The sequence below is a fragment of the Tasmannia lanceolata genome, unplaced genomic scaffold (assembly GCF_043159265.1).
Source record: "Tasmannia lanceolata isolate RefF3 unplaced genomic scaffold, GAP_Taslan_0.1 ptg000008l, whole genome shotgun sequence".
NCBI lineage: Eukaryota > Viridiplantae > Streptophyta > Magnoliopsida > Canellales > Winteraceae > Tasmannia > Tasmannia lanceolata.
The window spans coordinates 15356677-15375363 of NW_027518685.1; the positions used below are offsets into that span (position 1 = coordinate 15356677).

The 18687-nt window shown below is 38.1% G+C and overlaps 1 protein-coding gene and 1 long non-coding RNA gene across 4 annotated transcripts; one reads left to right on the forward strand and one right to left on the reverse strand.

The window, feature by feature from the left end:
* Positions 1-441: 441 nt before the first annotated feature.
* LOC143884534 (uncharacterized) lies at positions 442-12957 on the reverse strand. Of its 3 annotated transcripts, none has more exons than XM_077388158.1 (5): positions 12621-12957; positions 10958-11409; positions 1643-1674; positions 1341-1528; positions 442-1248 (listed from the first exon to the last, which is right to left on the reverse strand). In XM_077388158.1, exons 2-5 carry the CDS (start codon positions 11283-11285, stop codon positions 567-569), a joined length of 1230 nt encoding a protein of 409 aa, XP_077244273.1. In that variant the 5' UTR covers positions 11286-11409; positions 12621-12957; the 3' UTR covers positions 442-566. The 3 variants fall into 3 exon arrangements, with proteins under 3 accessions (XP_077244273.1, XP_077244274.1, XP_077244275.1); XM_077388159.1 differs by lacking the exon at positions 12621-12957 and adding an exon at positions 12089-12235; XM_077388160.1 differs by lacking the exon at positions 12621-12957 and adding an exon at positions 11638-11795.
* Positions 12958-17617: 4660 nt separating this feature from the next.
* Positions 17618-18097, forward strand: LOC143883293 (uncharacterized). The gene is made up of 3 exons (XR_013252354.1): positions 17618-17727; positions 17812-17906; positions 18005-18097. It is a non-coding gene; the product is annotated as an uncharacterized LOC143883293 (long non-coding RNA).
* The last annotated feature ends 590 nt before the right edge of the window (positions 18098-18687 follow it).

Genomic DNA, 18687 nt, shown 5'->3' on the forward strand with positions numbered 1-18687 from the left:
ATGATAGAGAAACACCTGATATCAATGTTCCATCAAAGGATAACTGCTTTTTGGATCATGAATCAAAGATAAAAGGGACATGAAAATAATGCTGTGCTCAGACTAAATTAGAAAAAAGTAAAACAAAACAAGCTTCTGTTCAAATAAGAACAATAGCAGTTGATGGTAGGAAATCAAGAAACTCGTAATTTTGATCCATCTGATGACTCTAGTGCTGTCAGGGTTTAAATAAAGATGTTACTAGTCGAAATTTGCAAAATGAAGATCTCAAGCATTGAGCTTTGAGTTAAATAATCATTGTTAGTTCTCAAAGCTCTCCATTCTAATGTCATTTGTGCTCGAGTTTACTGAGGGTTTCTGGTGCATAGAACTCAATGTCCCAGTGCTACGAAACAACTAGACTACAGTTTGCAGAAGAAGTCTCAAAAGATGACACCAGGGTAGAGAAATACTGTATTGATTAGCAGTGTAAAAAAACAAAGGAAAATTTCAGTAACACATGTATTGAGTAAAGTATCATATAAGCAATGGTAGGAGCTGCTCACCTTTTACTACCTTAGAGAAGCTCATTCCTTCAGGGATCTTGCCCAGAACCCTTTCCTTCGTGTAGATTCATTTTCCGACACAGGCCGAGTTGATTTCGACCCAATTGAAAAGTGTCGTCTCAAAAAGGGCCTTGCAAAGGAGCTCCTCATGCTAGAACTAGTCCCCATCTTGGGACCTTTCCCCTCTCTTCTGGCTCTGTTTCGCTGGCCAGACACAGCTTCACCATCGATATCACTATCAATGACCCCAATTCTGGAGATTTTGTTTCTTCCCTTCAAATCAACTTCGGATTTCAATGGTTTTCTGGCAATCTTTGAGGCCATTTTATCTTCAATGGAACAGACAGGACAGGACGGGTCGTACCTATCTATTTCGGTAGTTGAGTGTTCCAAGCATTCCGCATGGAAGACGTGCCCACAAACCAGAACAGCAACTACTGAGAGTTCGTTGCTGGCTATGATTTTCTGACTGCTCCATGAGGATCTTTCTGTTAAGAGCTTTGAGCATATCCCGCATGTTTGCAAATCTGTAGAGGGAGAAACTAATATCCGGCTGTTGGATCTGGTAATCTTACAGTGGCTGGAACTCATGTTCTCACCATCAAAAGACCATCTCTCTCTTTGAGAGGCAACGAGCTCAGAAAATGTGCGCATAGACCAACCATCTGAAGACCCGCCATGGGAACCCATGGTGAAGTCATTGCTACAGATACAGACAGCAAAAGAGATTGTTTTCAGATCCCAATATATGATTTAGTGACTTGGAACGCCGGAATTAAGGTGTCAGAAACTTGCCTCGAAAGTTGATATCCTGGTGAACGGCGTGCTCGCCTTGAAGGAGTTGGATCACTGGGAAGCATGTGACTTTGGGAGGATGAAGAGTCTGCTTTAGGCATTGATGAAGAGGAATTTGAAGGTACAGAAACCAAACACTTCGAGTCTGATGCGATCATTACTGTTGATGGTTTTGCCAGACCCTTTTCCTATAAATTAAAGTCACATGGAATGACAAACTAAGATCAGATGGAGTAGTCAACTTGATAAACATGAAAAAGTTTTTCTTTCTATTAAAGGCACCCCAACTAATTCTAACGCACCTCAGCAGTTAAATTGCTTCCCGAGGATAGATCTGTTCAACACGCATAACAATATCAGATGAAAAATATACAACAAATAATGGAAAGATGTCTAATTAAACAACAAATTAGAATTATGAAACAGAATGAAAAATGAGGTGTGATTGATATCGTAGTTCCCTTTTTAGATTGTAGAATATAAAAGAACAAATTTCCATTGAGCTGTTACACTAGATATAGAGACACATAGTTCACAGAAGAAAACATGGATATGTGTAATACATCTTAAAAGGATGCTACACTTCCAAATTGCCGTGCCGACATGCTGTCAGAAGCAACTCAACATGGGAATGCAGACAAAACCTTAATTTATTTCTGTTGTTTCTTATATTACATATGTATTAAAAACACACACACACACACAGACACATATATATATATATATATGGACAGACACAATTTATCCACAAATCTGCCCATTTTTCCCTCCACTGTTGGATGGGTTAGGATCATCCTATGGGTCTGATTTTTTGTGGAGACCCTATCTAGGTAAGGGGTTTTCAAATGAATGGTTTGGATCACCCAAACAATGTGGGCCCCCACTGTATTTAACCCGATCGAGTAGATAAGCTCAGCTACAAGACCGAGTAGCAACACTTTTCCGATATATATTTATATTTATACAAGTATACCATTAAAAAAATGGATATATTTATGTAGAAATATTCACGTGTATTTGTATTGTAACATGAAACTATATGAGACGTGTGAGACATGTGGGTATTCCATCGCCCCATCTGGCACCTTGTGCTCATGTTTCACATTGACTGACATGTCTATGGTTAAGTTAAATAGATGACACATGTCTATGGTTAAGTTAAATAGATGACAGTACTGAAGAAATCCAAATAACTCCAGGTTAGGGGAAGTAAGAAATCTCTCATTTTGTGGCTGAATAGGTCTTGGCCACTTAACACATTGCTCATGCAAATTAAATTCTATTGTCTCGAGCATACACAGAAACAAACAAGCCTATAGTAATTGAAAAATAGGGTGTCAAGATATGGAGAAACATAGAGAGTTTCTAGATATGGAGAAACATACAGGGTTTCTAGATATGGAGAAACGTACAGATACAAAATGCTTTCATACACAGTGGATCGAACGTGTGATGTCAAAAACATCAACAGAATCAGTGCAGGAAGACAAATTGTTGATTTAAGTAATATTAAGGACTTCATCAAAATTTTAAACCACCCAGAACACGAATAAGTAGTAATATTAAGGACTTCATCAAAATTTTAAACCACCCAGAACATGAATAAGTAGTAATATTAAGGACTTCATCCAAATTTTAAACCACACAGAACATGAATAAGTAGACACGACAGGAGCATGTCACTTCTGAGGGTACCAGACAGATACAAAAAACTGTCAGACATGGCAACCTCAATGAATCAACATGCGAACTCATACAGCTGTTGTATAGTATGGAATGAAACACTTAATACATGTAAAAATTTCAGAAGAATGTACCCAGATAAATAGAAATGAGTTAAATTACAAAAACACAAATGTAAGTCATAAAGAATACCAAAGGATAAGACAAAATATAAAAACAGATTTGATTCAATTAGATAAAACAAGTGCCTGTCATGCGTTCCCACATGTATCCAAAGTGGCAAATCTTTAGAGCATGGAGTATGTCCTTGTTACATAGGAATGGCAAGTGGATGAACTGAACTCCTCCTTTTTTTTTATGGAGGAAACATTTTATTCATAGAAAAGATAATAATATTCATGTAGCAGGAACATCCAAAAAAAGGATAATAATTACAAGGAACAAACGTTGCCCCTCGGTAAGCACATCTTTACTAACTCCAGCTTTGACCAAAGTTTTAGCAAGACTGTTAGCTTCAACAACTAATCCCTATCCTAGATAAATTAACAATTTCGTTTGCGAAGTACCATAGATCCCTACTCTTTCCAGTTCCCCAAATGATTGTGTTAAGAAGGAAATCTTCTGCATTAATCATCTGACCATCAAACCTAGCATTGAAAATCTGTAATTCAGTTAGGAGAGCCTTTACTTCCACTTCATTAGTACCTGTTCGACCAATTGGCCCCAAGAATTCCTACAAATTCCCCTTTGCCATCTCTGAAAAACCCTCCTAAACTGGCCGGGGTAGGATTTCCAGAAGAACAGCCATCAAAATTCAGCTTGATCCACCCGCATAGGAGGGGACTTCCACATCACTGCCATTGCTCTCTTCTGTCTCCTGTCCTCTAATGTTTCTTTCCCCCATCCTAAAGAGATCAGCCACAGAAAAACCTTTGAAATTTCATTATCAACAATCCAGTTTGTGAGCATAAATCGACTTCCCATATAATCCACTAGCATGACCATCTTTTGCCTTCTAAAACTCGCTGATTTCAAAAAAATCAGAGACAAGTGGATGATCTGACCTCACTTCTCTGCGCCGTCTCTTCTTTACGCACTCAAAAAGAGAGAGCTTCAAAAACACTTGATCTTTCTCCATCATTTATCTGCAATCCAAAACTCTTCCTAAGTAAATCTGTCAGTGGAGAAAACCCTAGTGTTTTCAATTCATCTGTATGCCATGACCGTGATCCTTCCTCCCATTCCCAGGAAGGAGCTCTCCAGCCCTCCCTCCAACGGCATCTCCAACCTGCGGTTCTCCAATCACAGCGATCATCATCACCTTGTTTCTGACTGGGATGGGGTACCCCCCCCCCCTCTCTCTCTCTCCTCCTCCTCCTCTCTCTCTTCCCTTTCCAACCTATCTTCTTGGCGCTTCTCAAAAACCTAATCCTGTTAAATCTAACATGTTCCAACCCTAAATACCGAGCAATTCAGGGAAATGGTTGGGTTCACTATCGCAGCTAACACTGTGCACCCTGCTTACAGACCCTTATCATATGCTGCTTGCCTTTCCCATCTACACCCAACCAATCTTAGCTCACAACACTACTGTCTTCTTCTTTCGCCATCTGTCATTGTCCCTAGCCAACATCACTTCAGTCAAGACCACAACCGATTCAGAGACTATCTTTACCCAGGACTCATTCGCTGTGTTTTGAGAAAAAAGCAAGTGTAAGTGGCTTTCCTTGGCAATATACTTCAAGGCCCAGAGCATTCAATTGTTTCAATTGGTGGTAAGACATCATCTTTGGAACAGGCTGGAATCTCCGTAAGAAAAGTGGAAGAGCTTACTTGCTTTCTGGAAATGTTTGATGGTTGTGTGAAAAAGTAACATCCTAACATGCATTGGGGAATTCTTGCTATAAGAGATCTAGGTCATCACATGGAAGCTCTAATTTGGACAAGAAACATCATGTAGTGCTTCTGCTTGTGAAAATTCCGTATCTCTATGAGTTTGTTCTAGTTCTTTTTTTTTTTAAATGATAGCCATTTTATTGATAGAAGACAGGGGTGGTCAAGATACAAAGAAGAGCCTAAGCAAAGGCAAATACATAAGCGAAAACACAGGATTAAGGAGGGAAGAACCAAAAAGAGCAAGAGCATCCTTAGAAACTCCATCTCTTGCAAGTCAATCGGCCACTTGATTAGAAGAACGCCGAACATGAGAAAAGACCACGAGAAGAGTGTCATCCAATCAAAGATCTCATCAAAAAGGGAATCAAACCACCAAGGAGGTTTTTGGGCTTTATTAAGCCATCTAATGACTTACAGATTTTGTTCTAGTTATTTTCATTATCCAATTTTCATTTAGAAATATAGAGCATAGTTCTAAACCAGAGAAAATTTACTCTCTCGCTAAAAAACCCTGTTAATTCTTTTTTATCAGAGCGTTCAATTATATGATGCAAGCACCAATGTGTTGAGGGGAGAGGTCATACACAGAGGAGTAGTCTTGGATTGCCACTTTCACGACGACTTCCCTGGTTTCATTGCAGACCGGGATCAGATCGTTCAGAGGCCTGAGAATTTCTGCTCTAGCTGTTTGTTTTATCCAGTTTTTATAAAATTTAAATTTTTATTGTTTGATCATCAATTTAGCTGATAAGAACACTGAAAATTGGTTTAGTAATGGATGAATGTTTTGCCTAGCATTGCTTACCCATTGGGCAAATTTTAGTTTAAATAGTAGCTGACAGTAAAGAAAAGAGAGAAATGGTAGTTTGAAATGTTAGTTGGGAAGGAAATGTGATGGGGGCTAATGCTATTAGGGATAGGGGTGAGCATTATTCGGTTAAAACCGAATAACCGAACCAAATTGGTCGGCTCGGTTCGGTTTTTTTCTTTTCGGTTCGGTTTCGGGTTTTTTTTTGGAAATTGTGTTATTCGGTTTCAGTTTCGGTTATTCGGTTTTCTCAACAACAACAAAAATTTGGTTAACCGAATAACCGAAATAACCAAAATTATGGATGAATACCATTTTTTCCAAAAAAAAGTGCTACATGTGCACTCCGTAGGATGATCAAGACCGTCCATTTGATTGATCACAACTTAATTAGGTTGTGCTCAAAAAATCATTTCGATTGGATGATCCTAGCCCTCCGATCCAAACCGAGATTTTGATTTTTCCCTCTTTTTCTCCCACAATTCGGTTATAACCGAATTTTTATTCGGTTTCGGTTTCGGTTACCGAAATTTGGTAACCGAAATTATTTCGGTTACCAAATTTCGGTCTATTCGGTTCGGTTTAAACCGAATAACCACCCCTAATTAGGGATGTGTTCTCATTAAAACTTGAAAGCTGATTTTGTAGAGTTTCATGATTTGGAAGAAACTGCAACAGGTAATTTCTTACGATATTCTTTGGTTTTTTTTCTTAGAACAATTGATCCATTCCACTCCGTCAACCAAGCTCGTTCTAAGTGAAGTTTTAGCAAGTATTGTGCTTCATTATGTTGGACTAATGCGCTGAAGAGGGACCAACATTTTGACTCTTGGACATGAGTTTACTGAACACAATTCTATTGCTAGGATCACTAAAATAAATGTATTATAATTCTTGATTCCGGAATGAGAATCAGGAGAATGGTTGCCGAACACAACCTTAAAGTTAGAAAGTGTGTAGGAAAGGTCTAGGATGTTTTGTGTCCATGAAGGCATAAACGAAATTGGTTTAGAGGTGAACAAAGTTTATTTATATGATGTAAAAAACTCTCTTGGGAAGTTCTTGATTAATTATGATTTTGAGGTTTATGCAAGGAGATCTACTCTTCTCTCAATTGTTTTCTCTTTTAGGCAGCACCATATCTTACTTTCTTTTTTGTCATTTATTGGGGTATGTGCTTGGTTTTGTTTTGGCTTAAATTTAAGTCCGGAGCTTGTGTTTATATTATTCTATTACTGTAGCACCAACGCAAACCAACACTTGGACTACAAAAGCCAAGTCCTCAAACCGATAAAAGGTAAAGCTAAATGGCACAGTGCAAGTCTTGTTGAGGAGATCCCCAGCACAGTAACATAGACTAACTTTATCAATATAAACTAAATTTATCCTTTACAAAACGAGACCAGTCTACAAAGTGGATCCCAGGGAAAAGGCACAATCCTTTGTGGTCACCTACAAAACCTACAACACTAGCATCCATTGACTAAGACCTAGAGTATAATCTGTGATAAGGAGAGAGTGTATGCCAAAGGTCTGATATTTGAAATACAACCGGCAAGCTACAAATCCGTCCATGAGCTGCCATCTCTGAAAACACAGAAGCTCTAAGATAAGTATTCTATCGTGCCTGCAAAAAGACCTTAGAATAAGTTTGATGGTTTTATGATGAAACAACAAGAATGTGAAACCAATGAGAAACTCTAGACATATTAAGCCCATAAGAACAACCAGAAGGCCGTACATGCAACTCAGAACAGCATAAAATAGAGCACTTTATGAATGGATTAACCAAACTTAAAAATGACAGGAAGCTCCATGATGACACTTATGGGAGTGTTAAAAGAAAAGCATCAATTTCTCTGTCGCCAACCAACAATTCTTAAAATAACACAGGAAGTCCTATCTCTCCTTGCAGTATTTTCAGTTTGGATTTGGAGACCATTCTACCATTTTTCCTGATAGGTAAGCTGGGATTGAACCTAGAACATTAGGTTGAACTGCAAAGCCTCAGCCAAGTGATCTCTAGAGGCCCATCCCCCTAGAGACCATTCTACCATTTTGTCATGTAAATCGCTGTAATGAGCAATTAACCCATGGTCTTTAAGTTTCCTAGCCAAACTCCCAGAAGACTTATTCTCCAGCTCTGCAAGCGCTTGAAAGGAAATAGAATGAGTTCTTAATTAAGGATGCGGGGGCTTGCCAAATTTTGAGGAAACTGTAAATCTAAAGTGCAATCTACTTTTTTGACATCAATGTTACACCTGAAATGGCTTGGTCACTTCCTATGCATATCTTGTTACGTGCCTAATCGGCCGTAACACAAATAAACAAAATAGAAAATAGAAATGAGAGGGGAGAGAGGTTGATTCGAGGCAACCGGACCTCCTAACGGCTCGATTTGAGAGGAACCATGACTCTCCTAACAAAGTCTCCTTAGCTGTAAAATTTATCTTCTCCTCATTTCATTGAAATAAAGTTAAATACAAACACAAAGAGAGCCACCTCATCAACCCATTTACCCTACTAACATGACACATAATTAAAACTAACACCTATAACCCTAACACAAACAACCATCTAATAACTACTTGTAACTACAGCACATACACGATAAGAGGTACGTATCATTCCTTCCCCCTTACAAACAACCTTGTCCTCAAGGTCGAATTATTGAATAAAAACGCTTTAATCCACCGGGATACCAAATCTTGTTGGACACAATTATCATTAGGCCTTTAGGATCTTCAATAACAACGGTCTCGATCTTTCGAACTCCACCTTCAAAATCAGTTATGATCAATGCTGGAAGGAAATATGATTCTCATGGAATTGCATTGAAGTGATGAAAGGATCAAATGACTGAACAAAGTCGGCATAATCCTTCGCAGAGTAGTCAACAGAACCATCATTGTCACCATCAATTCTTGCACTCTTCTCTACACGGATGTCAGCTTTCTCGAGTTTCAACTTTTCATACTCTTTGCGCATTTCCTTTATCTCTATACTGATTGTGTTCAAACCTTCCGCAAATCGTTGGTGTTCTATCATCATATTCAAAACAAGCAATTTGATTTGCCGGAAATCATCTCGTATGGATTCCAAAAGTTCCGAAGACACAGGCATGGCGTAGGATCAACGGCTTTGATACCACTTGTTACGTGCCTAATCGGCCGTAACACAAATAAACAAAATAGAAAATAGAAATGAGGGAGGTGAGAGGTTGATTCGAGGCAACCGGACCTCCTAACGGCTCGATTCGAGAGGAACCATGACTCTCCTAACAAAGTCTCCTTTGCTGTAAACTTTATCTTCTCCTCATTTCATTGAAATAAAGTGAAATACAAACACAAAGAGAGCCACATCATCAGCCCATTTACCCCACTAACATGACACATAATTAAAACTAACACCCATAACCCTAACACAAACAACCATCTAATAACTACTTGTAACTACAACACATACACGATAAGAGGTATGTATCATTCCTTCCCCCTTACAAAAAACTTTGTCCTCAAGGTCGAATTATTGAATAAAAACAATTTAATCCACCAGGATCCCAAATCTTGTTGGACACAATTATCATTAGGCTTTCAAGATCTTCAAAAACAACGGTCTTGATCTTTCGAACTCCACCTTCAAAATCAGTTATGATCAATGCTAGAAGGAAATATGATTCTTCATGGAATTGCATTGAAGTGATGAAAGGAAATATGCTCTGCACGCGCCTGAAAGGAAATAGAATGAGTTCTTAATTAAGGATGCGGGGGCTCGCCACATTTTGAGGAAACTGTAAATCTAAAGTGCAATCTACTTTTTTGACATCAATGTTACACCTGAAATGGCTTGGTCACTTCCTATGCATATTTGGAAACTGATACAAACTCAGATGGGATTTCAAGCTCAAAATGGACCACAGAAGAAATAACAAGTGAACCATGACGGTTGCTTCGAACAGTAAACCATAAAAAAAGGTGGCACGTTTTGTTTAACAAAAGTATTGTATGCAAGGATATTCAAATGACTAAGTAAGCAATGAAAATGTGGAGGAATACGAACATGCTAATGGGCATAAAGAGCAGAATCAGAGAAAGAAATCGGGGATGGAGTGAGGAGAATAGGATACCTGCCGGTAAATCGTTAAGTTTGGCGAATAGTCACTAGTGTAGCTGTGATAAATGCTACAGAGGAGGGAGTGAGGGTGTCAACCTTTGCTATTTGGATGAACTTGCCCAGATCTGCTGCAAGATAGTTGTAGAGCTATAAAATAATGACAAAAGGCCATTTGATTACACTTAAGTAGTTTAGGTCATAGGGAAAAAGACAACTACAGTCGGAGGTGGAACATATGAGAAACAATGCAAGTTAACAAGAGACCTATCACACTAACCGACACAAGATAGCATAAGCCAATAGTATGCATTTTCCCCTTAATAGTGGAGTGAGTAGAAAGGAGCCGATGAATCAGTGGAAGGAGCAAGAAACTGTACAAAGAAGTTAGCTGATAATCCAAGGCATCAATCATAGTTACAAGGTTCAGGAATAATTCGACAAGGCGAAAGTAGGAAAATTTCGAAAATGTCCAGGAAGATTTCAGGAAAAATAAAGAAAAATGAGACTTTCTATTTGCGAGAATGTATACTTACATTAAAAGACACAACAAATGCATGACAGATGGTTAAGTGCACATGTTTGCTAGATTAGGATGTGAATTTATCTTCACTGTAGAGTCTTCTTCAATAATTTTAAATTTCAAAAATAATGTATGACAGCATGACAAATTAAAAAACGGTTCGTTAAAATCATGTTTAATTTGAAAATTTTGGGTTTAATTTGGAGAATTCACATTTAATTCGAAAATTGCAAAAAAAAATAAAAATTATTCAGGATCTTTTAAGATTTAAAATGGGGCATCAAAATCGAGTTTTTTCAAGCACTTCTCAATTCTTTGGATAATTTTGTAGCTACGCTAGGAATCATAAGATTGCAAAGCAGGAAAGAACACAAAGTAAAAGGTCCATGAAACTACGGATAAGATAATCTGACACAAATAGATAACCTGTTTATCATTTTTAACGGGACAGAAAACTTCTCCGATATTATTCATCAAAGCAAGAAGAAATAGTTGAGAATCACTTTTACTTTTGTTTAGCTATTACTATAATTCTATGGTATGGGACAGGATATTTACTTGGGTAATTTAAATAAAAATAAATCCAAAAGGTTTTACCTAAAGCACTGGCTCTGGAGTTCCCAGCAGCTCCCTCACAAACTGGGGACTTTTGCCATGTCGGTGTCCGAAAATTCTCCATGGGACTACCTCCATCTGAAAAACTCTCTGTTTCTGCTTCCAACCCACCCTTAATTTCTGAACCATGACGCCCGGAGTTGTCAACAGAAAACCGCACATGATTATCTAAGCGCTCCTCTATATGTGCTCGGCTATCCCATTGAATGCTCCACGATGGAGAATATCTAACATTCCTGCTCGAAGATTGGATGACAGCTCTGCTGGGTATAGTTTTGTCCCTCGCAGCAACACAACATGCAGAACCCATGCTCGCTCATATATACACTGGATGATAAGAGACTCATAAATCTTCTACAAACTATAATGTTTATGATGAAAAATTCTGGATCCTTCCAGAATGGTCCAAAAAGAACTTTGTATTTCCAGTTGTCCTGAAAAGAAAAGTAATGGAAAATATAATCCAATGCAGACAAGCATCTGAATTTTAATTAATTCAAAGACGCTTTATTTCTATCACAAGTTCACAACATATATAATAATCAAACAACTAGCAAATAGACCAAGGAGAAAATCATAGCGAGAAGACAAACTCCAAACAGAAACATAGATAAATAAATCAAAACCCAGCCAAACTAGATAACATTAAAACATGATGTCACCTCTAAAGGCTGGAAATTTCCAGGAAGAAGAAAATCAATAAAACCGCCTAAAAAAACCACAGAACAATCCTCACAACTAAAGGGAAAACAGATCCACAAAACAAGAATAATTCCTCAACCTCAAGAGATCCTTTCCGAAACTGAATTTCCAAACTATAAAAAGAAAGCACTAAACCAACAACCCTCAACTTCAAATCGAATTTTAGAAACCTCTGAAGCGTTTTTGCATTAAATCACAAAAGAAATGATCTTTTCCCACCACATAAAGCCAAAATCAAGGCTAAATACAGGAAATTACCAAACAAGTTGCCAAAATTAGAATGAAAACCAGAAAACAACAAAATCGGTTGCAGAAAGTTAATTTTCTATTTAAATCCCCAAAAAAAAAAAAAAAATGAGTTGCTAGAACTCGAGCGAGAGACCAAAAGGAGAAACGAATCGATTCCTCTACCTATAATCCAATTGTATCCGTTTCATTCCAAAGATCAAAGCAAATGCTTTTCTTCGAGAAGACCCTGCCCATGCCTAGGTCAAGAGAGTAATCACAGTCAAATCTGTAATTACTGTCAAGAAAACAAGGCCTTCAAACTCAATGACGGAATTTATTTTTTGTCAATATCCGAAAAGTAATTTCTCTGAATTGAATAAAAAACAAAACCGATTGCTAAAACTAGCACATAAAACAAAAAAAATATCAACTTCAGGAAACCAGCTACAGTAACCAAAAGTAGGGCGACTCCTAATATTAACAGGTCCTAACCAAATGAAATTCACAGCGAAAAGAAGTAAATAAAGTCCATTCCGCCATTACAGCTCAAGAAGACTAGGTTTTCAGATTCAGGCCATGAATTTCTGTTACATAAATAAAAAGAAGCAAACAAATCGGCTGCCAAAAATAACAGGAAAAAAAAAACACGACTGAGTGATTGAGATCCACGGAACAGAAAATTGCACTCGTAAAATCGAATTCCATCGCTCCTTACCAGTTTTCAAAGATCGCACCGCAAGTTCTACACAAAATCCCTAAAACACGAAGGATCCTTCCATCATTATGTCAAAACGATCCGAAATTCGCTGCGAGAAAGACGAAGGACTGTAAAATCCTCAATTTTTCTGAAGAAAAGTAGGTCTCGATAATTGATTCACGAATTTCTCATGTTCTCAGACTCCATCAGCGAAAAATCGCGCAAACAGACGAAAAATCTCTGTAAAAGAAAATGAAAACCCTCGAGACCGTGACGTGACGTGAATAAAACGTACTTCCTAGGGTTTCAGAGAGAGAGAGAGACTAATCGTCGTGGAGGAAGAGAAGAGTAACAAAGCATTTTTAAAACGGTATTTATATTTTCGTCAGAGTCTGTTCGTTTCCCGGCTGTACGGGCGCCGTTAGTTTTGACGGAGTGAGGTAAGGCGTGTGTGGCACGCTTTCACGATACTGACACGTAGGATATTCTGCCTTTTTACCTGAGGAAACGGTAATAGGCCTAACTGTGAAGGGTTCCTTCTGCACTACGCGGAGTGCGTATTAAGCATTCCTTTGCTTTTCAGCTCATACGTGCACACTGCTCGCTGGACCTACTAAATTTACACAATGCCTTTAGATAAAAGGGGGTGCGTAAGACGCACTAGGCGGAACTTAAAGATGTTCGTTTGCTTTCCGAAATGCCCGAGTGCGGAATCTTTCCTTGCTTTTTCTACCAACACTTAACGCGGGAAAACATGTGGTGCGTATTGCGCACAAGGCATTATGGAGCTTTCTTTAATGACGAAAATGCCCCTGAGTTTGTAACACTGCAACACTTGGCGCGTCGTAGGGGAACGTACGCCCCCCAGAACACGCGGAGCACACTAGAGTTGGGAGGGTGAAGAAGATGCACTGATTGTTGAAAAGAGGTTGGGCGTATTGTGCACCTTGCGTGGGTTATAATTTAGAGATGTCAGGTGAGAATTTCGCATGGGTGAAGAATTCATTCTTTACGCGTGAATGGCAAAATCCTAAACAAAAGGTTAATTTGTTTGGTAGAATGTCATTAGATATAATTGGAGAATATTTATTTCCCTCATATAAAATCTTTATTCAAAATCATTTTCCTTCGATTCTAATGAACAAAGTCTCGAGTTGATTCTTAGTCTCTATCTTGTTTCATTCTTCTTCCTCACACTAAACCCTGACCTCTAACCAATTACACATTAACATAAGGCTATATAAGTGTATGAGATTCATGTACAAGGGACACTATGAAGGATTGAGATTCTAGCTCAAGGGTCAAGGATTTGTTCTTCAACATGAAGTAATACTTTGGAGAGAAGTATTGGTTTTGATCTTCTTCATCTTTAAATGAGAAGATCCAATGGGGTTGCGAGTTGTGAGGCTGATGCTGGGATAGATGTAGTTTTGATTGGGTTGTTTCAACTGTGCAAGCCTTTTTCAGAAGGTGAATTTGGGGTTTGGTCAGAAAAGAGGAGGCACTCAAAGAGGTTGGAAGGAACATGAAGAAGGAAATGATAAAGGCTATAAGCAAATCATGATTGAAGGACCTTTTTTAGAAATGATGAAATCAATATATACAAGGGGGCAAACCAAGGCCGAGGAGTTATAGAGGCAAGATACAAGACAAGAGAAAGCTAAGAAGGGTACAGATCACAGAGGAAGGAAATCAAACATCTCCAAAGATGACAGTTCACCACATCCCCAGCTAATTAATTCGCAATTCGCCCCGTTGTTTGTTGAAAGCCGAGCATGATGAAATCATTTAGGGCATTTTTGTAACCAAAACGTGGGAGTCTAATGAACTATTAGGCGTAAGTAGGTTCAAATGTCTTTTTAATAAATTATTTTATAAAAGCTATACTTTTGAAAAAATCATTACTAAAGGATTATAGTTTGCAAAATAGTGACATCTTTGCAAAAACACCACCGAGAAATGATAAGAAACGTCTACGCTTCTTCAAAGAAACATATTGGTCCTCACTTCTTCCTCCTTTGCGTGATCAGATGCCCAAAATTTCTTCAATCGATTGATAGTAAAAGCGAGAATGTAAGTGGTTGTTCTCGTAGTTTTCTATTTGAAACAACTTCCAACAAAAGTGGGCCCTCTAGTTGGTTGATTATGAAAGAGCCACCTATATATACTTTATCAGACAATCTCACCATTCATTCAACGACCCACAATATGACCCGCCAAGTAGATGCATTGGATCACTTTCGGGCCCTACCGGCGATTCTGATATGCGAAGTATAAATATATGGAAATGATATCACCACAACCGTGTTTTGATCTTTTCACTAACTCATCTTGTCTCTTAGTATTTAAAGAACCGTCAAAAGGTTATTACACTTCCCAAAAAGCTCTTACAGGATAATTAAAACAGAAAAGACAAGTTAGACCTGTGCAGTTATTAAAACGTGGTTGTGCTCATACAATTTCCCTAGTATATATCTAGGTTCAAGGGATTGAGCCTCTAGAGCAATTGGTCCACGCTTTGTTCTTAAGGTGAGGTCTTGTGGTTGAACTCAGGTTACCTACCAAAAAAATATCTAGCTTCGAGTTTAAAATAGAGGGTATACGTCATTTGGTTATTTAGGCTTGAATCTGATATGACCACCCATTAAAACAGGTTGGATGTCAATTTACACGTCCACCAAAAACGAGGTTGGCCCACGAAAGGATTATCTAACATTTTGTATTACTAATTAGGATGCGATGTATCGGCCTCTTTTTCCCGGAGCCTTTGTATTACTAATTAGGATGCGATGTATAGGACTCTTTTTCCCGTAGCCTTCATTGTTGTATTTATGACTATTCTTTTAACACTTCAAGCGCCATCGAAGAAAATTGGGCAAATATATCACTTCCCCAGTATTCTATTGAAAAAGGCTAAAAAAATTCAGTTTTACACCTCCTTCCTGAGAGACACTTAAGAATACCTTGGTCTGATGATCTAGGCCCCTTGATCGAACATGCCTTCCTTAGTCCCGTTCGTGATTATGACAACTGATTGTCGCTCCAATACCTCAATATTATGTTTAACATTGAGTCCAATAATCGGTATTGGAGTCCTTTTCAAAAAAAATAATCGGTATTGGAGTGGCAATCAATTGTCGGAATCGTAAATGAACGGGCCTTAGTGTTCCAACGAAAACATTAAACTGTTGAATTTTGTGATCCTTTAGGGAGATGATATTTTCACCCTTCTGCAGTACGCATTCGCCCCCTTATAGGATGAACAGTGGGCAAATTTAATGCTTTTTGACATCAAATCACGTTAAAAGAGGGCGAATGCGTACTGCAGTGGGGGTGAAAATATCATCACCCATCCTTTATCTTGTGCAAGCAATGTCCGTTCGGGATGGGACCCCATCCCGAGTCCATATGGGATGCTCACTAGGTTCTATATGATCAATGGTCTTGATTTTATAAGCTAAAACATGGATTGTACATTTTTGAGATTGTAAAATCTAAGTTTTAGCTTGTAAACAGGATTTTACAATCCAGCGTTATAAAATCCATGCATCCAATCCCAGAAAACGTTCAGCAATCAATTTTTTTTGTCAATGAACACGGACGGTCAAAAACTTGATATAAGTAACGTTCACATCCAACTAGACATTATTATAGGAGACTATTGACTAGACAAACTCACAATATGGACTTGACTCTTTAGTAGGTTGAGTCGTCACCTCGAACGAGTGTCTATTGACTCGATAAGATAGGAAGTCAATGACTTTCTTCTCTTATTAATGTAGAAAGTTTTTATAGAGATACCCTAATTTAGGGGGAATGAAACATTCGGACACTATTTTCTTACCTTCGTCTGCTTTTTCCTACGCAATTTTGTTAGTTTCGTGTTGAGCTTTTGCTAAAAAATGAATTGAAATAAACTGGAACCCGACCCAGTTTTTTGGTACTCAACATGAATTCGAAAAAAATCTTCCTATGCAATTTTGGTAGTGTCGTGAAATTTTGGTAGTCTCGTGTTGAGCTTTTGCTAAAAAATAATTGAAATAAATCCGAACCCGACCCGGTTTAATGGTACTCAACCTGAATTCGAAAAAGGAAAAATTGTCAACTGGTGACAGAAAAATACGAAAATAGTGAATGGGTGACACCCTTTTGAAAGTTGGTGAACGGAGGTCGAAACACCTTTTTCTGACATGGCCTTTTACCCAAATACCCATCATGGCAAAAAGAACACGTTATACTAGATTTTTCTCTCTCTTACTTTTCACCTACCAAAGTATACCGCCTACCTCTTGCAAATTTCTCCATTAACGCATGAAACCCACGAAGTGTAAGTGAAGGTTAGTAGCTTATCTACTCTCTTAGGATTAGTGCTTCCATTAATGCGTTTGAACCCTGTCTTTAGTGTGTGATAATAACCCTGTCTGTATTGTGTGTGATAACCCTATCTTTATTGTGATTGATAACCCTATCTTATAACCCTTTTAAAATTGTGACTTAGGGCTTCTGCTTCTATTATCTCTGAAACTGTTCTTATAGAGTTGGTACCCTACTAATAAAGTTGGTATTAGTGTTTGATGACCCGAATATAGATGATTTATGTAAACCCTTTTGTACATGAATCACAATTTTTTGCACTTGATAATCCCTTATTTGCTGTTGGTAAGTCCCATATATTTACCTGATAAACTTGTTTTGACACTTGATGTAGTTGTAGGTGTTGGATGTATATGGGAAGTATTTGTGCGCCTCCAGCAATGCCTTGATTGGACGGATTGTATATATTCCTTCGTCAGTACATGTAAGAGGCTTTTTTGTAGCTATACATGTTACTTTACAACTTATCCATGATTTAGTGTTCCCACAAAATTCATTTCATTGTACAGGGATATAAGACTTCAGGGCGTGATTCAATGGATGACAAAAATAAGTTGGACTCCGATCGGTTGGCGAACGAGCTGTTGCATCGTACACTTGACCATATCCCGTCAGAAGATATTGTGATGCTTGTAATCCCATGCTGTCAAGACTTTCATTGGGCTCTTGTGCTTGTTGATATGGTGAATAAAAAGATGGTCGAGTTCAACTCATGGAAGGGGACTCATTTCAGGAGCGAGCATCTCCCACTGTAAGTAAATTAACATCTTCCGTAACATTTAAAGTTACTTCCATATGTATAACACTCAATATTCCTTCGTTGTCTTAAATTCAGGTAGCATTAATGAAGGAATATTTGAAGGGCCGGGGTTGCAACATCGATGACTTTCCATATTCACAGATGGATGGCTTCCGAAAGCAGAACAATGGGTGGGTTCAAACTTAAAACTTTCAATTTTTTGTTAGTATTCCTATCTCATTCGTAGTTAGCTTAAAAGTAACTTCATTCAATGCATGCTTTTATATAGGGTTGATTGCGGCGCTTTTGTCCTAAAAGCGATTGAGCATCTCTACCATGGTCAACCACTGAACTTTGGGCCGACAGACATTCATGAATTTCGACTACAACTCTGTGAGAGATTTTTACGAGGAGAGTTTGGGGACTGCACACTTATATAAGAACACCTTCTAATGTTGATGGATGTTTATTTTTTCTGATGATCAAACTTTATTTTTTAATGGAGATTGGCAGAGGATTTGTTAAATGGCAAGGGAAGTTGTTATGGTCTGTATTTTTGTTTGTGAATGGGTGGAGAACTTGTAAATTGAAATAGGTTTAATGGAAGTGTGTTTGTGTTTGTGAATGGGTGGAGAACTTGGTTGGTGAAACAGGTTTTATGAAATTGTGAACTTGTTTATGAATGTGGAGAAGTTGTAAATGTAAGCAGGTTTTATGGAATTGTGAACTTGTTTATGAATGTGGAGAAGTTGTAAATGTAAGCAGGTTTTATGGAAGTGTATTTGTGTTTGTGTTTCAATTTGAATATTGAAACTTGTAAATTTAAACAGGTTTTAGACATGTGTGTTTCTGGGTTGATAACCCACATTCGAAGGTTAATAACCCAAAAAAATGGAGGTTGGTAACCTTAAGTTCCAATTCCAGCAACTTTACTCGGCTGGACAAATGGTTGGTGACCCTCTTTCTGGGTTG